The sequence below is a fragment of the Athene cunicularia genome (assembly GCF_003259725.1).
Source record: "Athene cunicularia isolate RWA chromosome 6 unlocalized genomic scaffold, athCun1 chr6_part2, whole genome shotgun sequence".
Lineage (NCBI taxonomy): Eukaryota > Metazoa > Chordata > Aves > Strigiformes > Strigidae > Athene > Athene cunicularia.
In genome coordinates, this window is record NW_020799106.1 from 11,196,626 (window position 1) to 11,211,938 (window position 15,313).

The 15,313-nt window shown below is 57.2% G+C and overlaps 1 protein-coding gene across 1 annotated transcript in view; it reads left to right on the top strand.

Moving 5' to 3' along the window:
• Positions 1–14,549, top strand: part of ADAM8 (ADAM metallopeptidase domain 8) — a 15,418-nt gene extending 869 nt beyond the window's left edge. The window contains exons 2-21 of the mRNA XM_026851775.1: positions 1,027–1,136; positions 4,962–5,038; positions 5,317–5,395; positions 5,503–5,579; positions 7,275–7,461; positions 7,942–8,007; positions 8,111–8,179; positions 8,804–8,973; positions 9,062–9,143; positions 9,789–9,937; positions 10,189–10,366; positions 11,125–11,214; positions 11,940–12,135; positions 12,350–12,449; positions 12,549–12,732; positions 12,832–12,909; positions 13,015–13,099; positions 13,244–13,358; positions 13,454–13,631; positions 14,026–14,549. Coding sequence (XP_026707576.1) covers positions 1,027–1,136; positions 4,962–5,038; positions 5,317–5,395; positions 5,503–5,579; positions 7,275–7,461; positions 7,942–8,007; positions 8,111–8,179; positions 8,804–8,973; positions 9,062–9,143; positions 9,789–9,937; positions 10,189–10,366; positions 11,125–11,214; positions 11,940–12,135; positions 12,350–12,449; positions 12,549–12,732; positions 12,832–12,909; positions 13,015–13,099; positions 13,244–13,358; positions 13,454–13,631; positions 14,026–14,202 — 2,447 coding nt within the window. The 3' untranslated portion in view covers positions 14,203–14,549. The remainder of the gene's footprint in view (positions 1–1,026; positions 1,137–4,961; positions 5,039–5,316; positions 5,396–5,502; positions 5,580–7,274; positions 7,462–7,941; positions 8,008–8,110; positions 8,180–8,803; positions 8,974–9,061; positions 9,144–9,788; positions 9,938–10,188; positions 10,367–11,124; positions 11,215–11,939; positions 12,136–12,349; positions 12,450–12,548; positions 12,733–12,831; positions 12,910–13,014; positions 13,100–13,243; positions 13,359–13,453; positions 13,632–14,025) is intronic.
• Positions 14,550–15,313: the final 764 nt, after the last annotated feature.

Below are 15,313 nucleotides of genomic sequence, written 5' to 3' on the forward strand. Positions count from 1 at the left end.
GCGTGGGGTGGGGGCGTGATACTTTTCCCTGCAAGAATGAAGGGGACGCGTGGGACGCGGCGCGGGAGGGGACGCGCTGGGCGCGGGGTGGCTTTTCGGGACGGGTCACAGCTCGGTGAAGTGTCGGCTGCTCCGGCCGGGCTGAGCACTGGGGTGCTCAGGTGGCATCGCGGCGTCACCTCCCCAGGCTCCTCCGAGGGCGCAGGAGGGAGCAGGGGGCTGTGGGGACCAGGCTTGCCTCCCCCACGGGGAGCGACGCTTTCGGTGACCCCACGCCGTGCCCCCCCCGCCACCCCGCGCAGACGGGGCACCCGCCGTTATGTAAAGGCACCTCGGCGAGGAGGCTCCTGCGAGCGAGAGGAAATTTGTCACCGCCAGCCTGCGGCGTGCTGGAAGGAGGGGGGGACACCAGTGACTCAGCCGGCCGAGGGGGTGGTGATGAGGCTCCTGGCTCCCGCTCGGGCGCCGTGGGCGAGGGCCGCCAGGCACCCGCAGACGGAGAGGTCTGCTCTGCCGCTGCCTCGCCGCGGGATCCACTGGCCCCGTCTAACCCCGGGAGCACAGGCACGGCTGTGGGGAGAGTTCCCCGTTGAGGGCTCATTGCTGAAAAGGCTGATAAAGAAAAAAAAAAAAAAAAGGAGGATGGGAGGAGGTCTGAGCCCACCCAGACATGGGCCATTCCCCAAAACACAGCCCCTGGCAGCTGCCAGACACCAAGTCACAGACTGGCATCAAGATGGGAAGCTGAAAAAAACCTCTGTCTTTATTTACACACCGGGGGCTCAGAAGGGTTTTCCAGCCTTGAAGGGGCCTGCTTGCCCATGGGTGATGCTGAGTGCTCCCTAGGTGCTGGGGCTGGGTCGGGGGCTGGAGCATCCCTGGAGCTCATCAGGGAGTTGTGTTCCCAGCAGGTATTTCAGGACTTGCTGTTCTGGCTCTTTCCTGCGCCTTCATGTTCCCCTTCCATTATCCCCTGACATGGTTGTTTCTGGGCATCCTGGCTGAAAGCCCTGTCACTTTTCCCAGGCACCACTGCCAGGCTGGAACAGCAGCTCACCCATGTCGAGAAGTACGAGACAATGATACCGCGCAAGGTGCCGGTGCCTCGGGGAAAGAGGGACCTTCCTGTGCCACCCGTGAGTAACATCACCTCCCAGTACCCGCTTGGCACAGCCGTCCCCGCTGCTTTGCAGGGAGTCCGGGTTGGGGGTTGTTGGAGCTGGACCCCCTTGGCCCTGTACTAGAATGACCTGGTGCACATTTTCTTGTGTTGCCTCCACCCCAGAGGGTGGAGATCTTGAAGTATTTGATCAGATCAGCTTTCCTGGGCTGTTTTGGGTCAAAATAGGAACTGCAGATAGCAGGGTGGACTCTTGGAGGGAGGGGTGCTGCTTTCTCCAATGCTTTCTTTGGAGTACCTAGCGGTGCTACCTCTTGCAGCCTTGCAGTGATCTTGTGACATCTGGTCTTTGCTTAAGGAGGGATTTGCAAATTTTCATTGAGCTGTAAGCACTTTTCTTGCTATGTTTGCTGAAGTTGGGTTTTTTTGTCCTTTGGGACAGGGGAAATAAGAATCAGAAAGTTGCAGAAATCCACATGAAAGCAAGCCAGTGTTATTTTTCTTGGGAAACCTTGTAATTTGAGGGAAGGAATGGGATTTGACTCAGGCTTTTTGAGTGGTCAGGGTTGACGTCCATAGGATGATGGCCTTGACCTCAGAGATGCTTTCCTCATTGCCTTAAAGTGAAATTCAGCCAAATACATGGATTCATTCTCTAGGACTGAAAAGCACCAACTTCAGCACCTGATTAGATGGAAGGTCTGGGGACATTTATTTCCTAGTGAACGCTTCATACAGCACGTTCATCTGTGATTCAAACCCCTTCTGATAAACTAGCTTCAGAAACACTCCCTGAAAGCATCTGTTTTCCCTGCTCTAGAAACCTAAACTTGTCCATGAGATAAACATTCCCCAGGCTATTTAGAGACACCATCTGTGCAGGGCGTGCCAGGCGGCTCTGCACCGATCCCCCCCGAAAGGGGAGCTCACCCATCTCAGCATCCTTCTGCTTTCTAAGGCATGGGAGAAGGCATCTGCCTTGAGCTGTGTACTTCGGGACAGTTGTGGGTGTGGTGTCTACTGGGTGGCAACTGGAGTCGGTTTTGGATTGGACAGTCCTTGGATCTCCCCAGCCTGCTGTGTTGAGGGTATGCGGTCTCTGGCCTTTCAAGGCATTTTCCTTCTCTTGGATGAAAGTTGGGTTTGCTCTCCCTTGGTGAGGAAATGGTTCTCAGCATAGGTTCTCTTGCCCACCTTGGTGGGGAAGAGGTTCTCAACAAGGCTTGACCACCACCAAACCCCTCTTTGAAGTGGAGACAGGTAGCTGGATGGGCATTTTCTTTGCCAGCTTCTCCTGTGGCTTTGTGTTACCAGTCTCTGGCTGGGAAGTGCATGAGCCAAGAGCTGGTTCCTGGGTCAGAGCAGTTGGGACACATGGGGTTGGTCCAGCAAAGCATATGCAAGGTGAGGTTAGAAGCAGACCAGCTCCCTTCTGTCTTTGTTTAATTCAAAATGCTCAGCCCTGAAGACAGGGTGGAGACCTGGGTCCTGCTACACAGGATCTCCTGGGATGCCAGCCTTCCCACAGGCCATGGTCTTCTTAGCAGGGGCATGACAGGGCATGTGGCAAACTTGGGTTCTTCATGGATAGGGACCCAAAAAAGAGCAAGAAGGGCCTTCAGAAAGATTTATAGTTACATGCTCTTGACTGCAGAAATCACATCTCTCATCCCCATGCTCCAGCACTTCAAAGAGCTGTATTGAAATGGGAGGATGGTTTCCTGCCTGTGTAAGACCTGGTGTTGCAAGCTGCCAGCTTCTCCCTCAGCACACCTGTGCTCACACAGCCCTGCTGATCCCCTCACTGAGTCCTGGAGCCAGCTGAGCCAAAGAGGCATCAGTTGATGCAAAGAGGCTGGCCCAGCCTAGGGCTCTGCAGGAAGCAGCAGGACATTGCAGAGTGAGCGGTGGGGCCGGGTGGAGCAGGAGCAAGGGACAGTGGTGGCCCAGCAACCTGCCTTCTTTTTCTCCTCTCTCGTGCTGCAGCTCCTCTGACACATGGCATGGTGCAGTGAGCCCCATCCCTACTGTCCTACTGAGACCAGTCGCCTCTTCCCACCCAGAGAAGAAATACCCTGTGCTGAGGTGGGAGGGTAGCATCACGTCCCAGTTCTCTGCAAGCTCTTAGTAAGCTTGATCCCCAATTCTCTGGGTCTCTTAGTAAGGCCAGCTGGAAGAAATCCCTCCTCTCTGTGTGCTGTGGCCACAGCTCTGCTTTGCCTGCTCAGCAGAGTCATGCTCCTGAGGTTAGCGGGGCTGGGGCAGAGGCAGCGCTGATCTGCCTGCACTTTCAAAGCCTGCCCATCTGGAGCCCTTGCAAAGGCCATGCTAATAAGGAAGGGGGTGTTTCAGAGAAGCTTTATCAGGACTTTTTTTAAAAAAACTTGCCCTGCGGTTGTCTCCAAGAGATGGTCCCTGACCCACCAATCCCTTCCAAATGCTTTCCTGCCATTTCATAAGACCTCTTCTGGCTCCAGCGCTGCCAACAATAACAAAGCATTGCTTTGTTGGCAGATAGGGGACGGGAGGGCCACATCAGGCAGGAGACACTGTTCATAAGAGAAGAATTTGCTGGTAACCAGTGAGCGTGCTCACAGGCCAAAGGTGTGCCTGCCTGCAGCCGGGGCTGCCTGGCTGGCTTGTGGCAACCTGTTTGGCATGTGGAGAAGATATTTTGTGGCCGGCAGCCTGCTGCTTCAGATTGGGAATATAAACTGGGTAGAACTGAGGGTGACCGAGTGATGGGCAAACCCTCTCACCTGGCCCTGCTGGCTCTGAGTCAGCAGGACTTTCCACCCAGCCCCAGCTCCTGCCAGGTTTCAGATCATCCCTCTGGGAGTGCTGAGCCGTGGTATAACAGCAGCTGCTGTCATCCTCCCCAGGGAAAGGCTGCACACCTCATCTGGGAGGAATGCTGGTCCTGCAGGAGACGCTATGCCTGTTGCTCAACTCTCCACCCTGGGATCCCATAAGACCTGAGGATGTGCCCTCAGGAGAGGTTTCTGTGCTGTGATAGCAGCTTAGGAGGTCCGTGGTGCCCAGGGTGCAGCCTGATACGGGGCACCGTGCAAGGGATGCTCATTTCTCTCAATGGCTGCCATGGGATGGGACCTCTGGAGGTCTGTGGCCCAACATCTGCAGGTGGAGATCACAAGACTTCTTCTGAAGGATGGCTCCATCCTGGGGGTTCAGGGCTCAGCTGGGCTGAGCTGCAGCCATCCTGACCCAGCTGTAATGACTGGAGGTTGGATTTGCCATGCCTTGAGGTGCCTTCCACCAGCACTGGGGTGGTGCCTGGGGGATCTGGCACATGGTGATACTAAAATCAACTCTCAGCAGCAGGCAAGAATGAGGAGAAGGTTATTCTCTAGCCATGAGGTTGCATGTTAGATCAGTCAGAGAGAAGGAAGTCTCGATGAGAGCCTTTGGGTACTGGGATCTTTGTGGTTCAGCCTGTGAGTAAGTGCTGAGCTCAGACTCCAAAAAAGGAGATCTGTGATTGATGAGTAGGAAACCTCAGTTTCTGGCATGGCCATCTGCAGCCATGTGTCAGACACGGGAAACCAGATTTTGCTGACTCTGTTTCATTGCTGGTGACCTGTTCTTTATCTCAGGATGTGCTGGAGATTTATGTTATTGCCCACATGCTTGCTTTCTTCTGATTTCCTGTGTCTTTGCTGGATGCCTTCAGGGTGAGCCAGGCTCCCTGTCCGGCATCTGCCTTCCAGTGGGGTCCATGCAGACCTCATCCCCTTTCTGGGCAGTGCAGGAGCCCAGAAGTCCTCTCTTCTGTAGCTTTTGCTCCTGGTGATGGTGAGTCTGTGATGTCTCTTTCATGCAGAACATCTACCCAGACCACGTCCTCTACAGTGTCCGTGCCGAAGGCAGGGACTACCTCCTGCGGCTGGAGAAGAACAAGTGAGTGCGGGTGTGCATGGCGGGATGGCCAGGGGAGGATCGATTCCCACCCTTGTCATGAACATCAGTTCTCCAAGGTCTGGTGTCACTACATCGGTGATCTGAGACCTCAGTCCAGACCCTTGCTAGCAAAATACTGCAATTTTTTCCCTTCTTGCCAAACCCACCCAGGGAGATCATGGGCCCACTGTACCCAACCTGACCAACCTCATCCCAAAAGCTTTCCATCCTCTCCCCAAAACCGGGGTCAGTGCTGACGCCCCTTCCCCAACCTGCAGGGAGCTGCTGGGACAGCACTACACCGAGACACACTACTCAGCTGACGGCACGGAGATCACGGAAAAGCCAGATGTTCAGGTACAGGGCTGGCTCCTGGGACAGCAGTTTCCCCACTCCTGCAGGGTCCCACCATGCTGACAGCTGGTGCTGACCCTCTTTACACCTCTCCTCTCTCTCGGCCGCAGGATCACTGCTTTTATCAGGGCCACGTGCGAGGATACGCCGATTCAGCAGCGAGCATCAGCACCTGCAACGGGCTCAGGTAGGACCTCCGACTCCCCTGAGGCACTGCGGCTGGCCAGAGGACAGCACTGAGCCTGGCCTCGGTGCACACCATGGCGCTGCTCTTGGTGGATGTGGTGCCGTGTCACGGTGAGCTGGTGTAACCAAGCACGGGCCAGCTGGAGCTGTGCTGATGGAGGGAGAGCTCAGCTTTCCCCCAAGGAAGAGAAGAAGACATCCCTTTTCCTGCTGGCGGCAGGAGTGCTGACTGCCCTGGCTCAGCGCCCAGCAGGAAAAGCATGCAGCATTCTGCAGCTAAGGCTGCTGTTTTGGGGAATTGACTGATGGCACAGATGAGACTGGAAACCTGAGCATGACAGGAGGTCTGGGTAGGAGTGCTCTCCCTGGGCAGCAACTCACAGCTTGTCCGGGATCTGTCCTCTTCCCAGGGCAGACTGGACCAGACTCACCCTGAGTGCTGCAGGCAGCGGCACAAAGGTGTGCTCATGGCAATGCAGGCAGCTAGCATCTCCTCTGGGCCATGGCGAGCTCCTAGAGCTGATGGCTGAGTGCCTTTCCAAAAGAAAAGTGCTGATAAAGACATACAGGCCAGCTGTGTCTCCCTCTACCCACCAGCTGCTGGCCATGCTGGTGCTCCTTTCTCAAAAGCTGCCTTGGGTCCGCCTTCATTTAACAGCAGAAAGCATCCTTGCAGAGCAACCCAAGCCACCAGGTCCATGCAAGTTGTTCATTTTGGCATGGAAGATTCGCACTCTGCTTTTCTCTTTGTTTCACCAGACACTGCAATAGAGTAAGCCAGAAAGGAAGGGATCCCTTGCAGGGTGATGTGTGAAGAGGACAGGTGATCCCTAGAGCACCAGGATCTTTTTGCAGGATAAATACCTGCTGGAGCTGCATGGCAGCCATCTCCTCACTTTGAGAGCAGGGGTTGTGTCTGCAGAGACCTTGGCTTGCACAATTTGTGCATGCATGGGATGTTTGATAGCCTTGTATAGTAGGAGGACAAGATGCGCAAGGGCACTACAGAAGACAAGGACAGGCACAGAAAGCATCTTGAAGGCTAGAGCTAGAGCTGCTCCACAGAAATGCTCTGTTAAACCTGGCCTGGCAGCACTAGGCAGTCTTCCCTGCTAAACCCTGGGACTTTTCTGCTGCCCAAAGTACAGCCACAGATGCCATGCCATGGTTTGCTCCCTCGCAGCCCAGCAGCCAGTGTTCAGCCTCCCTTACAGTCCTTCTGTTCAACTGGTGCTTCTGCAGCCTCCGAAACCAAATACCGTGGGCATGTTTCCTATGACTCCCCACCCGCCGGCATGCCCTGGGTCAGCTCCATCCTGCAGCACCTCCTTGATGTGCTCTTGGGCCAGGCGAGGTTGCAGGGAAGAGGCATCCAGTCCCTTGAGTTGCTGTGAGCTCCTACATCCTGTACCTCTGCCCAGCAATGGGGGCCTTCGCGCACTGCCCAAGGGCTGCTTGGGACTTCCATTGAGTGTGGTTTTCATGCACGTGGGCAGAAGGACCTGACTGTCATGTCCTGGTAGTGGCTTGTGGCTCATCCAAGCTCTCTATGGAGCTGTGAAGGTGTAGGGTGGTTTCCTAGCTGAGATTTGACAGCTATATTTTGTATCGCAGGCACTTGTGAGGGTGCGTGTAGGGTTTGTTCGTGTCCTGGTGGATATCTCCCCAACCTGATGCCTGCCCTCTCTCTTGGCAGTGGGTTCTTCCGGGTGAATGAGACCACCTTCTTGCTGGAGCCCCTGGCGGAGGATGCGGCCGGCTGGCACGCAGTGTACAGAGCAGCTCATCTGCGGGGAAAGCGTGGCACGTGCCGGGAGTCCAGCACCACCCTAGAATATGACCACGAACCGAAGATTCCTGCAGCCATGAAGCTCTACCGCTGGGTTAAGGATTGCATTGCTTCTCCTTCCTGTAGCTAAATTTGCAAGAGCCTAGGTCCTGTGAAGTCCAGGAGAGGAGCGAGGCCATACTGCATCTCTTGGAGATGCTCCTCTCCCACGCATTGTTGGCTGGGTACCCAAACACGGGTTGTTCCCTGTGGCCTAGCTCCTGGTGGGAACAAGTCCTCAGGTCCTGTACCATTAGCAGGAGCATCCTCTTACCCCATGAGCTCTGTGATGCTTGCAGAGCCTATCTCATGCCTTAAACTGGTAGCAGGCTTGGGTTTTTCCTTGTATGTTGGAAGATATCTGAAACACCCAGCAGAGTAACATCAGAAAACAGAGCTAGAATACCTACCTAGCCTTGAATAACATTGGAAGATGCCCCAGAATCGAACACATCCCACAGGAGGGTCAACTGCAGGGCTCAACAAGCTGCAGAGCTGAGTCCCTCTGTGCACTCACTTTCCTCTTCCCTTCCAGAAATCAGCTCCATTACACAAAGGTCCCCGATATGTAGAGCTGGTCCTGGTCGTGGACAACGAGGAGGTAAGCAGGGTGGGGGGTATGCTGTTGTCTACATTTTTGCTGTCATCCACTGCAGTGAGGAGGTTGGAGCCAGCCTGGAAATTTTTCTGTGTCTTTTCCATAGTTCAGGAAACACAAGGACTTGCGCACGGTGCAGAACCGCATGAAGGAAATCGTGAACCATGTTGACAAGGTGAGCCCAAGGGTCTGGATGTGCCCCGCAGTGCCAGCACGGGCAGGAATGCAGCAGAGGAGAGATTGGCATGGGTAGGGTGGTGGAGCTGGAGCCGATCTAAAGCCCACAGGTGGGCTGCCACACAGTGACCAACTCCCTTGGCCAACGGGGTGTGCAAAGTGGACACAAAAAGTAGGTCAGCCCTGTGTCCTCAGGAGTGTGGGACAGCTGCTTCCCAGCTCTCTCATAAGGGAAGGAGGGAGAAATTTCTGCTCGGGACTCCTGGGGACATGTCCCACAGCTACTCTCAAACTGGAGTGGGTGCTAACGAGGGGAGGATGATGGATGAAGTGCACCAAGGTGGGGTTTCTGCTTGTTTTGCTTCAGCCTCATTCTTTGGTCAGCAGTGTGGGAGCAGCATCCCAGCCTTCACTGGCCAAGAGAGAGCCCAGAGGTCCCAGGGTTAATCCTGTCCATGAGGTCACCCCAGCTTGTGTTATTTATTGAGGGAGTGACAGAGCTGATATTGTGCAGTGAAGTGGTGTCCTGGGCTTGGTTGTGGTTCCCCAGGGGAGGTGAGACCTTCCCTCTGCTTGTTCAGCTCAAATCTAAGCACTTCCTCTGATCTGGATTCTGCCCCAGCTTTATCAGCCTCTTCGCCTGCGGGTGGCCTTGATTGGCTTGGAGGTGTGGAGCCACAAGGACAAAATCATGGTCAGTCCCAACCCAGAGGTGACACTGGACAACTTCCTCCACTGGCGGGAGGCAGAGCTGCTGCGGAGGAAGCCACATGACAATGCCCAGCTGATCACGTAAGGATAGGGTTGCCACCACCTCACCATCCTTGCAGCCCTGCTGCCACCCAGGACATACGGCCACCGTGGCATCTCAATCCCACAGGGGCATAGACTTCCATGGCACAACCGTAGGGCTCGCCAAGAAGCTTGTGATGTGCACCAGGGACTCGGGAGGCGTCAACCAGGTGGGTCCCCCCCCAGGCATGCACTGGGAGGGCAGCAGTGATCCCACAGTCTGTGCTCCCTGCATTGTGTTTTCCAGAGCAGGTCTCTCCTCCACTGGTCTCCAGCTTTCCCACTTCACAGCCTTAGGGCTGGATCTGGCCCCTAGCATCTCTGACCCTTGAGCGACTGTCCCCCCAGAGAAGCATTGGCCACAGGGGAGGAGTAGCTGTGGAAACCCAGCTGGGTGCCCACAGAGGGCTCTGATAGACCTGGACCCTGAAGAGGCTCCCAGAGCAGTTCCCACCACCTATCAGGTGGCTGGGACTTGGTTTGCAATTGCTCCTGGGCCATCCTGGCTGTGCTTCTGCTTCCTCTCCAGGGAGGGCTTCCTTTTCTGGAGCAGCCTGTGGGACCTGCAGCTGTCCTGAACCACCACAGAGCATCGTTTCAGGGCAGCCACTATATCTAAGCACACTTATGCCCCTGAGATCCCAGTCTGGAGGTCTTAAGGGGCCATGGGACCAAATCCAGCTTTTGTCTTCCTTTACCTCAGCATGGCAGCATTGCAGACAGCAGCAAGACCTGGCACTGAGCCCCCGCAGTGGGCCCTGTGGTGGAAATGCTGGGGAGAGCATTTGAACCATGCTGCACTTCTTGCCCCACAGGACCACAGCATGAATCCTATCGGCGCTGCATCCACCATGGCTCATGAGATGGGACACAACCTGGGGATGTCTCACGATGAAGATGTTGCTGGCTGCCGCTGTCCTGTCCCCAAATCTGATGGAGGATGTGTCATGGCGGCAAGTGTTGGGTGAGTGAAGGTGAAAGGGGAATATCCCTGGGCAGCAAATGTTTCAAGGTGTCCTCCAGCACTGTCCTGTGGGGGTGAAGCCAGTGAGATGGTCAGGTGTGGGTGGACACTCCACTTGAAGCTGCACTCCAAAGGTCTGTCGGTGCCCTTGAGTCTGTTGGTGGCCTTCCGACTTCTCCTTGTTCTGGTGGTTGTGAGGGCCCTTGAGCTCTCATCTCTACTCATGACTGCCTGTTTTTCTGCCCCTTCAGCTTGGTTTACCCCAAGCTCTTCAGCCGCTGCAGTGAGCACGACATGTGGCAGTTCCTCGTGGACCCCAGGACCAGGTGCCTGCTGAACGTCCCCAGGGCAGACGAGCTGTACGGGGGGCCGGTGTGTGGGAACCAGTTTGTGGAGCGGGGAGAGCAGTGTGACTGCGGCACGCCAGAGGTAGGGATGCTTCCTGAGAGCCTGGGAAGGAGTGTGGGTGGCAGGGACCTGAGACCTTCCATTCAGACTTGGAAATGGTTGTGCAAGCCTCTTCTCTGGATATTGTGTTTTGCAAGCCTCATCATCCTTATGTTCCTGACGCTTCTGCCAAAAATTTACTTGCAGAGGGTATTTGTTAACTTGGATGTGTGCCCCCCCTTCGTGTGGCTGGCTGTGATTTTAGCTTACCTAAGGAAGATGGACATCCCTCCAGCATATCCTCCAAAGCGGTGATCCAAGGAGGGGGACATCATGGCATGTTGTCCTTGCAAGAGGGGTGCTCAGCAGCTTTTCTGCATCCCTAGCGCCCCATCACTGCAGCGTGGTGGGGGAGATTTGAGACAAACGTCTGGGCGATGTCTGGGATAAATCCCTGGGTTCTGAAGGGATGCTCCCCCAGTGCAGAGAGCACAGAGACCCTCCTGTCTTCTTCCTGGAGATGGGCAAAGAGTGCTACCAGAGAGCAGGGGCCCAGGTCAGGCCCAATCTTCTGAAAAATCTTCTCTGGTCCTTTGCTGTGGTGTTGGTAATGGGGGTAAAGAAGCAGAAGGAATGGTTCACACCAGGGATGATGCTGTGGTTTTTGCCCCATGGTTCAGCCCATCATGGTTACATTGCTGTTGGCACTTGGTGAAGTGTCAACTGGGTCCCCCCAGAAAGGAAGGAAAAGGTCTTTCAGGGGGCTTTTGTGAGGGTTTCAGTCCCTCCCTGTCTCACAGGAGTGCTCCGACCGCTGCTGCAACGCCACCACTTGCCAGCTGAGAGAGGGAGCTGAGTGTGCCCGGGGGGACTGCTGCCAGGACTGCAAGGTACTGCCACTGGGGGGGGGCCAGCATGGCAGGGAAAGTTGCTGGCACTTGTGCGGGCCTGCCCTGAGATCCTCCAGAGCTTCCTGGTAGAGGCAAGGTGTGTCCACAGCTCACTGGAGAGCCTGAAGGACCTCTGTGGCAGCCTGGCCAAAGTCTGGCCAGGAATCATGCTTTCCAGTCGATGCACTCACTACGTGGAGTCAGCGTCTCACCTGGAAGGTGGTGGGGAAGGTGAAGCAGCCTCTCTTTCTGGTCCCCTGGCTCTGTTAGGTTAGGTGCTGGATAAAAGGTGTTGAGGAACTGGGCAATGTTCAGAAAAGATTGGCATGGCCCGTTCCTGATTTGGGAAACCAACCTGACTCTTCTGTCCCATTCACTCAAGAGAAAGTTAAGGGTTACATGCATTGGTTCCTGCACAATGGCTTAACAGATGCCTTAACAGATGGAAGAGCACCCTGAGGCAAGTACAAAGCACAAGGTATTGCCCAAAGAGAGAGACTTAACTATGGGAAGACCCAGTCCAAGGCCTGATGGTGCTCCATCCTGTGCAGTAGCACAGTCAATAGCAAATGTCTTTGTGCCAGAGCAGCACAAGCTGCGGTGTCTGGATCTCTGGTGTGCTGGGAGAGGTTTTGAAGACAAAGGTGCTGCCAGGGTGTAGTGCCTGCGTGAGTCAGGGGATGCGAGAGCATTGAGGCAGTGCCAACATCCCCTTTTCTGTGCAGGTGAAGGCTGCCAGCGTGCTCTGCCGGCCCAGCAAGAATGACTGTGACCTGCCCGAGCACTGCACCGGCCTCAGCCCGGAGTGCCCGGAGGACGTCTTCCAGGAGAACGGCATCCCCTGCCAGAACGGCAAAGGCTACTGCTACAATGGGGCTTGCCCCTCGCACGGCGAGCAGTGCCGTGCGCTCTGGGGCGCAGGTAGTGCTCCCCCACCCTGTCCACCCTCCTCACCCCACGTGCTGGGTGATGTGCCTGGAGCCCCAACTCCTCAGGCTAGGGCACTGCTGGGCTGTGGTCCCCTCCTGCATCCCTAGCTGGGGTGCTATGGTCCCTGACCCAGTAGTGTGGGCACTGGTGCTGGCAGCTTGCTGTGGGCTCTGGCTCTGCATGACCCTTTCCATGTGTCCCACAGAGGCCCAAGTGGCTCCTGATGTCTGCTTTAAGCACAACAGTGAGCAACACCTCCACCTCCACTGCCTCACCGAGTATGGGAAGCGGCCCTGCAGCCCCAAGTAAGGAGCTGGGGAGGGGGGTGCGGGGGTGTCCACGTCCAACACTCCTCAGCCCCGTGCCAGCCCTGCTGCTGGTGCTCATGGCCACTTCTCCTGCAGGGATGTGAAGTGTGGCACGCTGCTGTGCCTGAGCGACAACGCCAGCCCTGTCCTTGGCGGTGGCTCCTACTCCCTCTTCTTCGGCCGCTTCAAGTGCAAGGCGGTCATCGCCAGCAGCGACGCCAACGAGGTGGTGGCCAAGCTCAGGCTGGTGCCCACTGGCGCCAAGTGTGGAGAGGAGATGGTGAGTATGCTGGCTGCCGTGCTGGGGTGGCTGAGGAGGTGTGACCACTGGCCGTGGGGACCTGTGGCAGCCTCAGATGCCCCCCCTGCCTGCCCCCAGGTCTGCTACGCCGGGCGCTGCCAGAACCTCCTGGTCTACGGCAACAAGAACTGCTCAGCCAAATGCAACCACCACGGGGTATGCTGTGGGATCATCCTCTCCTGAAGCAGCCGTGGGGCCTGGGCAGTGGTCCCGGACCCTGTGACATGTCCACCACCCTGATGGTTTCTCCCCTCATCTCAGGTGTGCAACCACAAGCGGGAGTGTCACTGTGAGCCAGGCTGGGCAGCGCCCTACTGCGAGCAGAAGATTTCAGAGATGACGGCAGGTACGGTACCCTCGCACACGTGTGCTGTGGAGGAAGCCTGGGGAGGGTGTGGGCACCCTGCTGTGGTGCCACTGGGCACTGCTCCACTCCCGGGGGTGCCCCAGCATGGGGGTGCCCATCCCGATGCTGGCCGTGTCTCCGCAGGGAGCAGCAGTGTGGTCGTGGCAGCGGTGCTGGCTGTGCTGGCGCTCTCCGGCGTCCTGCTCGGCAGTGCCGTCGTGCTCCTCAGAGGCAGGGGGACAAGGCACTTTCAGAAAGGGTAATGCCCCCCTCCTCTGCCCCACAGCAGGGTTGAGCTGTGGCCAACCCTGGGGTGTGCCTGGATCAGCTCCCCACTGTCCCTGTGCCCCACAGGAGGCCCACCAGCGGCCCCACCGCGGGCCTCGCCAACCCACTCTTCCCCGAGGGCGGCCGGACACGACCTGCCCGCCGCCAGCTGTCCCGCCAGGACATCGGCCCCCCCAAGCTGCTCAGCAGCACAGCAGCCCGGCGGGACACCCGGGCCCTCGGGCCCTGCCGTCCGGCCCCACAGGTGAGGGAGCTGAACAGAGCCCTGGCACGCAGTGGGAGGGAGGGAGCGCGGGCAGCCTTTCACCCCCCCTTTCCACTGACCCCGCAGCTGCTGGCACCTGGCCCCCAGGTGACATCAACCTCTCCAGGATGGCCCCTGCAGGTAGCCACCCCCATGACAGCCACCGCTGCCTCCTGGCAGGGCGGCCTGTCCTTCCTGCAGTGGGGGGCCACTCCCAGACATCCCCCCCCAGCATCCCCTGGCCTGACCAGCCCCAGGCATGTGGGGTGCATCCATGGGGTGGCCCAGGCAACTGATGACTGGGGGGGGGGGGCTTTCTCTGCGCTCTGTCCCCCTCCGGGTCTCTCCTTGGTACCCAAGTGAGGGACTGGAGTCTCTCCTCTCCTCCCACCAGGCGAAGAAGCCAAAGCCACCCAGCAAGCCTCTCCCGGCTCTAAAGAGCAAGGTGCCGTGCCACGGTGAGGGGCCACCAGGACCAGCCCTCCCTCAGTCCCTGCTGACACCTGCCTCAGGCTTTCAGAGGGGTGTCCCCTCCAAGGTGGCCCTGAAGCCACCACCAGCCAGGAGGTGACCAAGGATGCTCTGCTCACCACTGCGGCCAAGGAGTTGCTGGCTCTGGCGCTGGAGTGGCACAGCTGGGGAGCTGCTGTCTCGCTTCCACCCTTACTTGAATCGCTCATCACACCCTCCCCTGGGAGGGCACCAGTGTTTACAGATATTTGAGTTGTGCCTTACAAGACTTCGAAGCCTCATGGCTGCCCAGGGAGAGCCATCAGCTGGGGGCTTTGTGAAGAGACCAGGAGCAGGGGTGATGCCAGCTCTGGTTTTGAGGCCAGTCCCGAGTTGGTCCGGGCTCTCCTGCGCCTTGGGAGCTGCTGCCTTCTCTCCCGACGACCTGAATGTGTCCTGCTTCTGCCCCTCCCCGGGCTTGCCAGGGCAGGAGGGGTGCTGCAGCACTGGGACCATGCCCAGGGGACAGTCTCATAGGGATCTCGACAGGGGCTTTGGCAGGTCCAAGCTGGGCTTAGCTTCCCTGCGGGGCTTCTATCTCTGAAGTCATCACTTGAGTTACTGTTCTCCTGAAAGGGAATTTCCTGGGAACCTTTTTACTGCAGCCATTAACTTATGACCCTTATGTGACCACTTTGAGCCACCTGTTGTGAATTCAGACCTCCCCATTTTTGATACAATTTAGGTTAAAGGCTTTTATACCAATAAAGACTGAAGATAGTGGTGTCAGAGGGTGTCTCTCCGCAGAAGGGGGCCATGCAGGCAGCAGGCAGGGAGCTGCCCAGGGTGGATCTGGCATAGATGAAGCCAGGGTGGGCAAGGGCTCAAGCTGAGCTCCCAAAGCTTGTGCCAGAGCCATGGGGGCCAAGTGGCATTTTCTGCCAGCTGCACTCAGCAAGGCCATCACAGAGGCTGGCACAGGGGCTGGAGGATGTTGCAGTGGATCCCCATGATCCCCCAGCTCCAGGCTCGCTCCATGAACAAAGAGTGGCCACCGTAACTCCCACAATCAGCTCTGCTCCCATTACCCCTGGTCCAAGACAAGCATTTGTGCCTGCAGGTGACATCAGTGCCCAGAGAGCAGCCCGTGGGCCCCAAGAACACTCCTCACACACCAGGGCCATGCCTGTCTGGGAAAGGCTCCCACCATGGCCACATACAAGTGACTGTGC